Source organism: Daucus carota, chromosome 7, assembly GCF_001625215.2.
Source record: "Daucus carota subsp. sativus chromosome 7, DH1 v3.0, whole genome shotgun sequence".
NCBI classification, from domain to species: Eukaryota; Viridiplantae; Streptophyta; class Magnoliopsida; order Apiales; family Apiaceae; genus Daucus; species Daucus carota.
Genome location: NC_030387.2, coordinates 35,130,112 through 35,142,528, shown reverse-complemented (window position 1 = coordinate 35,142,528; position 12,417 = coordinate 35,130,112). Strand labels below are relative to the sequence as shown.

At 37.5% G+C, this 12,417-nt stretch overlaps 2 protein-coding genes across 2 annotated transcripts; one reads left to right on the top strand and one right to left on the bottom strand.

The window, feature by feature from the left end:
- Positions 1 to 784: 784 nt before the first annotated feature.
- Positions 785 to 3,798, top strand: LOC108193422 (transcription factor ICE1). The gene is made up of 4 exons (XM_017360072.2): positions 785 to 2,032; positions 2,810 to 3,034; positions 3,166 to 3,336; positions 3,461 to 3,798. Exons 1-4 carry the CDS (start codon positions 938 to 940, stop codon positions 3,542 to 3,544), a joined length of 1,575 nt encoding a protein of 524 aa, XP_017215561.1. The 5' UTR covers positions 785 to 937; the 3' UTR covers positions 3,545 to 3,798.
- An 810-nt stretch (positions 3,799 to 4,608) lies between these two features.
- LOC108195940 (auxin response factor 2B) lies at positions 4,609 to 9,716 on the bottom strand. Its single transcript, XM_017362962.2, has 15 exons — positions 9,387 to 9,716; positions 9,193 to 9,314; positions 8,772 to 8,867; positions 8,577 to 8,633; positions 8,320 to 8,475; positions 8,150 to 8,234; positions 7,977 to 8,067; positions 7,726 to 7,890; positions 7,312 to 7,431; positions 7,136 to 7,211; positions 6,876 to 7,047; positions 5,842 to 6,779; positions 5,568 to 5,758; positions 5,262 to 5,454; positions 4,609 to 5,166 (listed from the first exon to the last, which is right to left on the bottom strand). Exons 1-14 carry the CDS (start codon positions 9,496 to 9,498, stop codon positions 5,274 to 5,276), a joined length of 2,562 nt encoding a protein of 853 aa, XP_017218451.1. The 5' UTR covers positions 9,499 to 9,716; the 3' UTR covers positions 4,609 to 5,166; positions 5,262 to 5,273.
- Between the last annotated feature and the right edge of the window lie 2,701 nt (positions 9,717 to 12,417).

Here is a 12,417-nt window from a genome sequence, read left to right as displayed (position 1 = left end):
AAACGAGTGTTTTGCTCAGCAAACCGCAAGTAATAATTGTACTGATTAGCAAAAATCCAAAGCTACATATGACACCCAAATTTAGGAAACGAGCATCGAGCTGTGTTAAAAAAAGTACAAACCAAAGTTAACCGATGAATCATGAAAGCATAGTTCAAATATTAATCAGACAGTTAAACATTAATCAGAACGAATGAATGTATTATTAATTGAAATATCATAAAATTTATTTTATTATTAATTTAAAACAAGCTATAATAAATAAATAAAAATTTAAAATCGAATCTTGATAAATTTGATTAAATGAGTGATGGGCAACACCATGATATTGAGTGTCAAACTTGTCTTCACATTACGTGTATCAAAACACAAAAGCCATGAGAACATAAACAAAGTTCCATATATAGCGGCAATGTAATTACACAACTCACTTACGTTACACAGTTATAATTAGTATGTGTGTCTGAGTGTGTGTAAGTAACGTTTTGTTGCAGCTACGATATAAAAGGGGCCGTTTGGGTGGGCTTAAAATAAGTGCTTCTGGCTTAAAATAAATAAGTGGAGTAGAAGTTGGAAGCAAGACAAGACTTATAAGTGATTAAAGTGTTTGGGAAATAAGTAGAAGCCCTGAAACAAAAGCTAGCATTCCTAGCTTTTTATAAGTGCTTCTTGACTTATTACACAAACGGTACGAATAAGTGCTCCTAACTTATAATCCAGAAGCTGGACTTATAAGTCCAACCCAAACACCCACAAAGTGTGTGTGTAAAGCCATCATCAAAAGCTATTCCCTTATCTTTCTGCAACGCCTTTCTCCATATTTTTTTTCTTTAACGTCCCTGTCATCATCTCTCTCTCTCTCTCTCTCTCTCTCTCTCTCCCCCTCGTTATATATATTCACTCCCATTATATTCCAAGACACAGAAAGAGAGAGAGGATGTTATCTAATAGTGTGGTGTGGATGGAGGGTAGAAAAGAAAATGAGGCTTCATGGAACAACAACAATGGCAATAACAACAATGGTGGGTTGGTCAGTAACAGAGATGAGTTGGGTTCAATTTCTTCGTTCAAATCAATGCTTGAAGTTGGTGAAGAAGACTGGTACTTATCAAACAGCAATAACAACATGGGCTTCACTTCAAATTTCAATGAAGTTGATACAAGTACTTTTTTACTACAGCCACTTGATTCTTCATCTTCTTGCTCACCATCTTCAGCTTTCAACAATCTTGACCCCTCTCAGCAGGTAAATTACTTTTTACCACCAAAACCCAGCAGTAATTTGATCTTGAATCCTATGGAGAGTAATGGTTTTGGTATGTGTTCTCAGAATGTGTTTCTTGAAAACCAAAATTTGAGTTCTTTGAATAGGGGGAGTGGGATTTTGACTGACTTTAATAACTTGAATTCTCAAAACCCTCATGTGGATACTTCGAATTTGAGCTCTGAGGCTCATTTTTCTACTACCCAGTTGCTTCAACTCACTGAGAATGGTGGGAGTGGTTTTGGGTCTCAAGGGTTTCAAGGGTTTGAGATAGGGAGTAATGGGAGTGGGAATTCTAATCTGTTCTTGAATAGGTCTAAGTTGTTGAAACCACTTGATAACTTTGCTTCTGTTGGAGCACAGCCTACTTTGTTTCAGAAGAGAGCTGCTCAGAGGAAGAATTTGGGAGATGGTGGTGGTAATTTGGGGTTTTTAGGTGGTCTTGGAGGGTATGATGGGAAGAGGATAATGAGTGGAATCAATGACAAGAAGAGGAAGAGTAGCTTTGGGGATGATCTGGATAATGTTAGCTTTGATGGGTCAGGTTTGAATTATGATTCCGATGAGTTCACTGAGAATACTAAGCTGGATGAGAGTGAGAAAAATGGTGGGAACAGTTCAAATGGGACTAGCACTGTGACTAATGGAAATCAGAAAGGGAAGAAGAAAGGACTTCCAGCTAAGAATTTGATGGCGGAAAGGCGACGTAGGAAGAAGCTCAATGATAGGCTTTACATGCTGAGGTCTGTTGTTCCGAATATCAGCAAGGTAAGAATTTCTGCAAATCTATTTCTCGTGAATTACATTGTGCGTTATTAGTATGTTTTAACTTTTGGGAATGATTTATTGTTTTTCTTGCTTGTAGTTTGTTTCTTTTTGTTTTATTGGAAACATGTTGCATGAGATCGATGAGATCGTTGATTGTTCTAAGTGATAGTAAATCAGAGCCAAATGATAGCATTAAATTTACTCACGGGAATTTTGGGTGGTGGATAACAAAATTACCACAACTTTAGACCAGTGTCAGCAAACTAAAACTGAGTACACTGTATATATACTATATATTGAGGTTTGATATTTTTTTTCCCCCCTTCAACTAACTGTAATAAAGGTGCATCTTGATATAAGCTCTTATGGTCAATATGCTAGGAATTAATATGAGCTGCTCCTGTCAATTCGTTGCTGAGTAGTGAGTAGTAACAGTTTTTCTTTTTATGTGGTGTATGATTGCGCGTCAACTTGCACTAGGGATCTTCACATCATAACGATATTCAACAAAGTTACACCGTGAACTGTAATAAATACATATGATGAATCAACTATCAGGAACAAGAACAATAATTTCACATCTATACCAGTAATGTCTGTAGGAGGTTGTAATTCTCAATTATATTATATGCTTGTTTTGAGTAGACACTTCTGCCACTTGTATAATTGAAATTCATTTGGAGAAATTTTTATGTGGTTCATAATTTGTGATGTATTTCCTAAAATGAAGTTACATGATGATCGCAATTATGATGAGGTAATATTCTGTGTGTTTAGATGGACAGGGCCTCAATTCTTGGGGATGCAATAGAGTATTTGAAGGAACTTCTGCAGAAAATCAATGACCTGCACAATGAACTGGAGGCGACACCTTCTGGCTCTTCAGTGACACAGTCCACAAGCTTTTATCCTTTGACGCCCACTGCACCTACCATACCACACCATATCAAGGAAGAACTCTGTCCAAGCTCATTGCCAAGCCCAACTGGACAGCCTGCAAGGGTATACATTAATCTGTCCTTATTATATCTCTCACTGTATATGTGTGTATGATGATGTCTATAGCTAGAATCTAAGTTCACATAATCAACTAGTTTAATTTTTAACACGTCTTCCTTTTTCTAAATTGTAAGGTTGAAGTAAGGCTGAGAGAAGGGAGAGCTGTGAATATCCATATGTTCTGTAACCGAAGGCCTGGTCTCCTGCTCTCAACAATGAGAGCTCTGGACACTCTTGGGCTAGATATCCAACAAGCTGTCATTAGCTGCTTCAATGGGTTCGCCTTGGATATCTTCCGCGCTGAGGTAATTTTAAATCACACTTCACATGACCACCTCTCCATGTTTCTAGGTCATTTAGCGTTATTTTAATCAATCAGTTTCTGCAAGATACAAATTTTGAATGGTTATTATGTCTTTTATTTGCCAGCAATGCAAGGAAGGACAAGATGTCCATCCAGATCATATCAAAGCCGTACTCTTGGATTCAGCTGGCTACCATGGTCTGCCCTAGGTGTACCCTCGTAGCGGAAAGATCACCTCAATGGCATCATCCAGCCAAGATATCATAGTTTTAACACCACCTAGATTCTGTAGTTCAGTTTAAATTGGCATCAAACTCTGTGTTTCACCTAGTTCTTTCTTCAAAGTTACATTTGATGTTTACAACTTTTCGAAGCACTAAATTATGCTTGTAGCTTTAATTTAAAAATGTTTCTATGTTTGAACTATTTTTATGCAATGCAAATTTGGTAGTAGGTTCCCCAAGTGAAAGATCTTTATTTTATGATTGAAGTTACTTGCATCTCCAAGGAAAGGACCTTCCAACTCACGGCACATCCGAATCTACCATCACGGGTATTTAGACTGGACTATTAGTATACTTTGAATGTTGCTCTGTTCCTTGCTATGAGAAAATATCCCCAGAAATTTTGTAGTAGCTTCTCACATGAGAATATTAAACTGGGCTATTGTAGTCACCCATCGTGCTTGACAAAGAAAACCCCAAATTAACATGACTAATACTACAAGTGGTGGGAATACAATAAATAAATAAAGATATATACCGGCTGGTCAGGGCAGTGTAAACTGTAAACCCATTGTGTAGGTGGTGTTTAGCTGAGATCAAAAGTCCTAATTTCTGGATTTGTAAATTGGGTATTGTTTGTATAAAAAATAATTTTAGGATCCGACCAAATATTCATTTCCCACCGCTTTAAAAAACAAAACAAGATTTCCGAAAACTATAAAAACTTGCTTGCAGCAAGAGACGGAGCAACCGAACAGCTACTTGGTCCAGACTTAAAATATATTTTATTTCATCCTTACCACACAATCGTTGATATTTGGGCTGGACACAAAAATTACTATCCTTAAAATTAATATACATTGTAAGTTAAATACATCTTTTTTTATATATTCAGTCACCTCTTTCGGTGCTGCTCCGCATCTAAGCTTATTTTATGGTTGAAGTCAGGTTAGAACTTTCATATTCTCAATTCTTCTCAATCTTTCGACTTTGGTTCCACTCCACTCCGTTCATAACTCCATATAGTAATTTAACTCAAAAGAAAAATATCATAAAAACATCAACTAATATAATTTTTTTTTCCAATTCAGATCCTTCTTCTTCCACTTCCAGTACAAGATTCTGCTAAAGCAATACATAACAGGTTGAACAAAAGAATGTTCAGGAGTAAGAACTCCAGTGAAGAAAATGGGCCCTTCGACACTAGTACTGCAATTAAGCTACAGATCTCCCTTACAAGTACTGCCAAATATGAAAGTATGTATTATATATATATACAAGCTCTACTCAAGTATCCATTAACGCAACTAATATCTTCTTACTTACATGCATAGTAGGGAGGCTGTACAAGGGTGAGCATGAGAAGGGCACAAGGCAGTTATCAGATTGCTTTACTTCAAATAATGGTACACAAGAAACAACCATTAGTGGTTATATATCAAACGAACCCATATAATAGTAGCTTCAAAAACCTTCCAAAATTGTGAAGCACCAAAACTTTCGCCTGCTCCACGGGAAATCATCCAACCAAAAGCTTTCCATGCACTGCAGATCTCAATCTCCAGACTCCAATAGCTGATGGAGAATCTTTCTAAACCCGACACCACCTATAAAATAAACTCCCCCTCAATGTTTACTCGATTTAGAGAACTGAAAAGGCACCATGCGAGAACTACTTGGTTATAAACATGTCAGCACATACCTATATATGGACTTAAACATCCGAATCTTCATAATTAAATGAAGGGAGTAAATTCTTGACTTCTGTTGCATCTACTCCTTCTGCGGCCACTGAAGAACTTTCCTCACCTTTGGGATTCAGGGCTCCTGGATTCATTCGCTGGATCTCCTCTCTGGTATAAATGTATATTTTACGGACCATACCACAAAATTCCCTGCATTTAAACCCAAAATTAAAACATGGAAATCATCGTTTAAACAAGAAAGCAAGGTCTCTCAGAAGACACAGTATGTAATACAGACACAAAAAATGGGACAGGGTCCTTACTGCCATGGATCATCTCCAACAAGCATCATATCACCCTCATCATCAGTATAGACTACCAACCAACTTTTTTTGCGAGCCTTCAGTTCTCCATCAAACTCGAAAAGCTGGTCCAATTCAGCAATTAGCTCATCATAGTTGTCAAACTTCGCAAGGTCCACAGATCGACCAAGGGCAATGCCCTGCTTATGTACCTGAAATTAACTTTTGTAAGCCTCAAAAGCATACAATATAGCTGCAGTGAAGTGTAAAATTATGTATTTACACAAGCTATAACCTTAGTACAGCTCCTTGTTGAACCTCCAGGGACTTTGCTTTGACCATCTTTGACTGTTGGCTGACAGGAGGGAAGAGATTTCTCCTGTTCATCATGGGCAATTGAGTTAATTGCCACTTTCGAACCCTTCAAATGTTCAGACCATTTATCCGATTCAAAGATAGGTGAGCGATGTGGTTGCAAGCCTAAATGCATATCCCCTGCTGCCTCTATCATAGTATTTCTCTGTGCCGCTACAGTCTCCGTGGTAACAGTACTGCTCACTAGAGGTATACCAAAGAGCTTACAATTTCTGTCTTTCGGCTTATTTGCCTCTTGCCCCGTCGGTGAGGATCTTGGCATCGCCTCTCTTGAATGAACAGGCATCGAATGATAATATGAATGCGGTGGAGGCATCAACCCTTGATTTTGGTCACCCATATGGCCTGGTTGCACGAGACAATTGTTATAGTTACCATATCTAGTGTCCCGCCGTGTCTGATAAGCATCACTACCTTGCATATGGCCATTAGAGCCAGAACCTAGGTTCAGTGAAAGATTGGATGACATCATCGGCCAGCGACTTGAAACTGAATTAAAATTGCCTTCTTCCTCATGCAATTGAAGTTTTTTTGAGTTTGCAGTAGCTGTCGTTTGAACACTAGAAGGAACAACCAGATCGTGGGAGGAATTGGTTTGACTTCCAAAACCTGATAGCAGATCAGTGAAGGACGATTCACCCCTGCCTAAAGGTGACCATTTTTCAGACCTATATCTTTGTGAAGTAGGGACATCAGTCTTCTCATCATCTGTGGACCGTGGCCATACCACTGGCTTATCAGATAAATCCGACTCAATACTCTCAGCAAAATTGCCCCCCAAGGTCGATATTTCTTGAACTTGCAAAACCCTTGAGAACCCAATTGAAGGCAAAGGATCTGTGGCTACTTTTGATGAGCCTGAAACATAAGGTAGATATTTTTAGGACCATGCTGCAGATAAAACTTTAAAAGAAATTCATTTAAGAGTACAGCATGATAATGAAAGACACGTACCTTCCCTTGTGAGAACAGATGAGTCTGGAGAATAAGGCAGCAAGTTTGATCGAGGTCTTTTTTGTCTTGGCACTGGTAGTGGATTTAGTGCTGGAGGGGAAAGAGCAGGCTCAATTTTCCAAGGAGATACTGTGTCAGGTCGAGGAATACTGGAAGTTTCATCCCATCGCACCTTAAAAACAGAATAGAAGTTTGTTTATTTGCGATGCTAGAGAAAAATGAGAAAAGGTAGAGCATGATTTCATAAGATATACACATACTTTGAGAAATCTCCACATAGATCCCGGCCAGCTTTTGGGATCAGCCTCTTCAGTTCCAACTATGGTTCCAGTAAATCTGCAATAGTAAACAATTCCATGTGAAATCACCTAAAGTGATAAAATTCATGAGATGATAATGAAATCACTTTGTGTTGTGCAAATAGGCATTGTCCTACCTCTGCTCCGGAGCTTCTTCTCCTTCAAATCTCATTTTAAATCTCATTCCAATTGAATAATTGCTTTTAACGGACTCCATATATTGATCATAAGGAACAATAAACTCTGAAGGGCTGGTCCTGTCAAAGAGTAAACGCAAGTGGGTATTAATGGAAACGTCGTAAAGAGATAAAAGTTAAGTTACTGAACCACTTGGTAGTTGGTACTATAGTGGGAGTTTGTTAGCGAATAGTTTGGGCCCAAACCAGACATTTGAATATATCATCGAAAAGCAAGATCACCATCATGACTTATTTCAACAAGGGAACATCCTTAACTTATAAAGTTTGCAACTTAACTATTTACAAGGCAGTTCTATGATCAATAAATTGTGATATTTCAATTACCCCATGATTATATATTATATCACTTGCCTGGGTTTGTAATAGACTGTAAACATTGTTCCCGTCTGGATTGCATGCCAAGCTGTTGCAAGGACCCCGAGATGCATGCTATGACTTGATATGACTGATGATGGTACATTAGTCTGCTGTCTTAGAGCACGCCTTACACCAACACGAAGGTCTCCATTCTCACCCCTGAAAGTACCACTTTCCTTGTTTCAGATAATAATAGAGTAACTTAGTGAAATCCTATATTCTGGAACATGCACAATTTTGCAAACCTAAGGAAAATGAAAGCATCCCCAGCAACCAGCCTTTTTGAGCTAACAAAGACACTCCACCCACTCTGAAGCAAGTGTCTCCTTGGTTGTCCTGAAATATTCAAACACTTTGGTCATTGAAGTATATGTGAATGACATATTATAACAAATTGTCAGTTATAATTATTTCATACCCCGAAATATATGTCTAAAACGCCACTCATTCCCGTGTAGATCTTTCGCCACTAACTCTTGTGTTGGGGGTTGTCGTGTCATGTCCTGTATAAACGTGTATTAATTTATAATTCAGAAACAAGCAAGGACAAAATTCAAGTTTCAACTATCTCTGACTAAGAATACTGACCAATGGGGGTAAGCATTCATCAGCATGCCGTCTCAACACTGAGAACCCTCCGTGAGTGCTTGTATCAGATGCGGTGAGGGTCTTGCAAAAGGAATGTACATTAAAATGAGGCTGGGGTGGAGGCACGGGATCCTTCCTCGCAGTATTCTCATCTTGCTGGCATTACACAAGTATACATACAAATATCAACTTAACTTTGCACATTAATCCCTGATAATTATGTACATCTTCTAGTGACTATGAAAGTTTAAACATACATTTGGTTCAGGCATTAAAGTCACTTGTGCAAACACCTCATCCGTGTCCGGCTCAGCCTAATAATCAAACAAACAAGTACAACAAATTATTTTAGTAAAGGCAGAAACTACATACTTTACATATGAGCTAGATCATCATCATTCTAAAATAAAATTGTAATAATAGATTTTTAAACCCAGCAACCTCCCTCATACCTTTAAGTTAACATTAACAACTCTACACAATATCTTGGAGGGAAGATTATACATCGGCATCTGCTGTTCTGCCACCTGATTAGTCGAAGCTTCCACCTACTCAAACCCAACAAGCATAACCAAGGAACTTATAAGCTAATCAACACATACACACATAAATCCTACATATTACTTTTGCAATAAACAAAAAAAAAAAAAAACAGCAAAACACTTAATAATTAAATAAACAATCTATATATTCAATCTAAAAAATTACTACAAAAACTTCGCGCTTCAAATCCATATTTTAGTTACTATAAAAATTAAAGTCCTAAAGTAACAGCCAATTTGGTAACACACAGAGAAATCATTATGAAACTACACTTTAACTAGCATAAACTTTAATAATACACAAATAATATCAGCATAGAGAGAAATAAACCTGTTCAATGTGACCTTGAGGGAAATAATACACGAGCTCATGTTGACGAGGCACAGTAACAAGCGGACCAGCACAAGCCTTCCATAACTCCGTATACAAAGCTGTATCAGCATCAACTACACCTACAAAAACACGAACAAACATATAAGCTACCAGATCCCTATCTCCGTCGCCGGAAAACAACCGGAATTTACCTTTTCCGCCGCCGGAATTCGCCGGAGCAGCTCCGACGTCGTTTCGATCATTATACAAGCTCGCTCCACGTGGATTATTAGCTCCTTTACTTAAAACCTCGGTACTCGTCATTTCAATTCACAATCGCCACAGATCTCTTATAACATTATAAACACCCACAACTCTACTTAAAACCCTGACTATACACACAAATCCGTGTATGTATATGTCGAGTATAATCAAATGTAAATGTTCTCTCCGGAATTAACTTAGTGGAGGAGAAAGGAATGAATGGAGCGAGAGACAGAGAGAACGAGAGAGAAAGAGAGAGGGTAGGTTTAGAGAGAGGGGTCAAAACCGAGAAAAGCAGGTCCTTTTGTAATGATTTCAACCGCGGTCAAATCGAAACTCCGTGTAGAACCGGGAAAGAGCGGTGACATTATCTTTAATGACCGGGTATAAGCGGTGGGCGTAACAAACATATGAGAAAGCGAGTGTGTCTGGGAGAGACAATGGAAAGGAGAGAGATGGTTAACGGCGTTAGAGGGTTCCGTTAGTTTGTGTCTGTCGGGCAGAGATAGAAAAGGTGTTGTAATTTGATTGGGAAGTGTGATTGTCGCGCTATGAATGGGCAGACTTGGATGGAAGAGGTAATGGTGGAGGTTTAGGTGGTACCCCCCACACCCTCCTTTTTTGTACTGCTTGCTTACTTAACCATGGTTACTTTTTCTGCCTCTGCCTTGGTTAGCTCTTTTACCCTATTTTGTTTTATTTCTGTGAATTTAAATATTTACTTGCTTATATTAAGTCAAACTGGAAGTTTGACCGAATATTTTGTGATTTTCTGTTACTACTAGTATGACGTCAAACTGGTGTGGATTTTGGATAGATGATTCGGGTGACTTGGTTTATGTGATTTGGAAGTTACTCGTGTTTCTTGCTATTTCAAATAGGAGTCATTTATAAAATTTTGGATCATATTTTTATTTTTATTATTAGTTTTCTCTCCTTTCTGGTCAATTCTTTTCTTTTGGTTTGAGCATGGAATTTAGCGGAAATGTGAAAGAAAAATGGGTGAAGTAAGTGTAGTGTGAAAAGAGAGGAAATGTGACAGGTGGTGAACCTATTGACTATTTTTTGTAAGTTTTGAAATATAAGAGCATCTCCAAGAGTGTATTCATTTAGGCTCTTGACTTGAAATTTGAAGATGATAAGAGCATGTCAAGTGGTGCTATTAAATTTTTCTTAAAAAAATAATATAATGTGTGGCTCTTGGTAAGTTAATACATTGAATATTGTGACAACTCCAACTCTACTCTTTATACTTACTCTTTATTCATACTTTATTATTATTTAAGAAAAAAGTTGGAGAGAGAATTAGGGAGACATGAATAGAAATATAAGTGCTTATTTTATTCAATTCAAATAAGTTAAGAGCAGCACCTAAATGCTTTTTAAAAGAGTGAAGAGAGAGGAAGTTCTTAAATTTTTAAAGAGCTCATTGGAGTTCTATTTTTTCATATATTCATATATATTCTTTTTCATAAAATTATTTGATAAATTAAAACATGCATATTAATAATTGCGCAATTCCATACGACCTACTTACCGCAATTCTAACTTTCCCGTGCAACTCCAAAATACCGATACATGAATAAGATCATATTTAATTTTGTTTCTGTAGGTTTGCTTACTTGATTAAATTATTCAGAGGAAATATATGAACAACTCATCACAAGCCTGTGTTCCGAGCTGTTAGTCTGCGGGAGTGCTACAAGGATTCATTTGATTCGAGCGCAGAAAAATTTGTAACAAAAAGAAAATGGAGGAAGGGATAAGATAGATGGTTGGTTGGTGTTGACGGAAAGCTCTGATAGAAAGGGAACCAAACATGGTGAAGTAGTGCGCACCTTTAAAACGGTAACCTAGGGCTAGACTCGCTGTTCAGTCGATATCGTCCCACCTTTACTCTCTTTTCTGAATCCAAAAAAAATTATTATTTTAATAAATATTATTAATATATCGCACTCTTGAATTAAAACGTGGTCAATTTTTGCACAGGCATAAATTCATAATCCATTTTTCTTGTTCAATGCGGTTTGGTTTTTTGTGTATTCCCATCTTTCTGTCATGTGTGACCCACCCATGGTCGAGGTTAATTCGAGTTTTTTAGTAAAAAAATAAAGAGGTTATTCGAGATTAATTATTTTAACACAAGCTTTTTTCATGGTTTGGGGGTGTTTGGGGAGGGTTTAAAAGTCCGGTTTTTGGATTATAAGTTAAAAATTCGTACAGTTTGTGTAAGAAGTCAAGAAGCATTTATAAAAAGTTAGGCTTTTGTTTCAGGACTTCTGCCTATATGTCAAACACTTTAACCACTTATAAGTCTTAATTTACTTGTAACTTCTTCTCCATTTCTTTACTTTAAGCAAAAAACACTTATTTTAACCTTACCCAAATGCTCATTAAATATCTTGTGCTATTAAGAGCATCGCCAAGAGGCTCCTCATTTAGGCTCCTAACTTAAGATTTGAGGAGGGAGAAGCAAAATGTTGCTCCAAGAGACTCTTAAGTGGCTCTTAAATTACTAAGAGCCTCTTATTTCTCTCTCCTCTCTCCTCAAAGTTAAGAGCCACTATATGGCTCCTAACTTATTTTTTCACAATAAAAAAATCTTTCCCTCCAATTCACCTCCATCTTTCCCTCTCTTTTTGTTTTATTTCCCAATATAGTGGAGCCCAATATGAATAAAATATGAAATAAAGAAGAGATACAGAGAGCATTGTTGGAGTGTACACTCTTAACTTTGTATTAAATTGCTAAGAATCACATTGTTTAGGTTATATTTAGAAGCCAACAAAAAGTCTCTTGGAGATGCTCTAACACCATTTAAAAGTTGACGCTGGACTAAACATAAGGGGGATTCGTGGGGGGAGAATGGGGCGCACAAGGAATCAAGCGACGAGAAAGATAGTGCCAGCTGCACTGCCTTTGCCGTTGAAGTTCAACACAATTGGCTTAGCTAGAGTAGTTAATCATTTATTTTCAACA

Excerpts from the sequence above, each read along its gene's own strand:
- LOC108193422 (XM_017360072.2), top strand. The coding sequence starts at position 938 with ATGTTATCTAATAGTGTGGTGTGGATGGAGGGTAGAAAAGAAAATGAG. Across the intron at positions 3,035-3,165 it reads CAACTGGACAGCCTGCAAGG|GTTGAAGTAAGGCTGAGAGA; the intron begins GTATACATTAAT and ends CTAAATTGTAAG. Across the intron at positions 3,337-3,460 it reads TGGATATCTTCCGCGCTGAG|CAATGCAAGGAAGGACAAGA; the intron begins GTAATTTTAAAT and ends TTTATTTGCCAG.
- LOC108195940 (XM_017362962.2), bottom strand. The coding sequence starts at position 9,498 with ATGACGAGTACCGAGGTTTTAAGTAAAGGAGCTAATAATCCACGTGGA. Across the intron at positions 8,634-8,771 it reads TTGTTAATGTTAACTTAAAG|GCTGAGCCGGACACGGATGA; the intron begins GTATGAGGGAGG and ends TTTGATTATTAG. Across the intron at positions 7,891-7,976 it reads GATGCTTTCATTTTCCTTAG|GGGTGAGAATGGAGACCTTC; the intron begins GTTTGCAAAATT and ends TGGTACTTTCAG.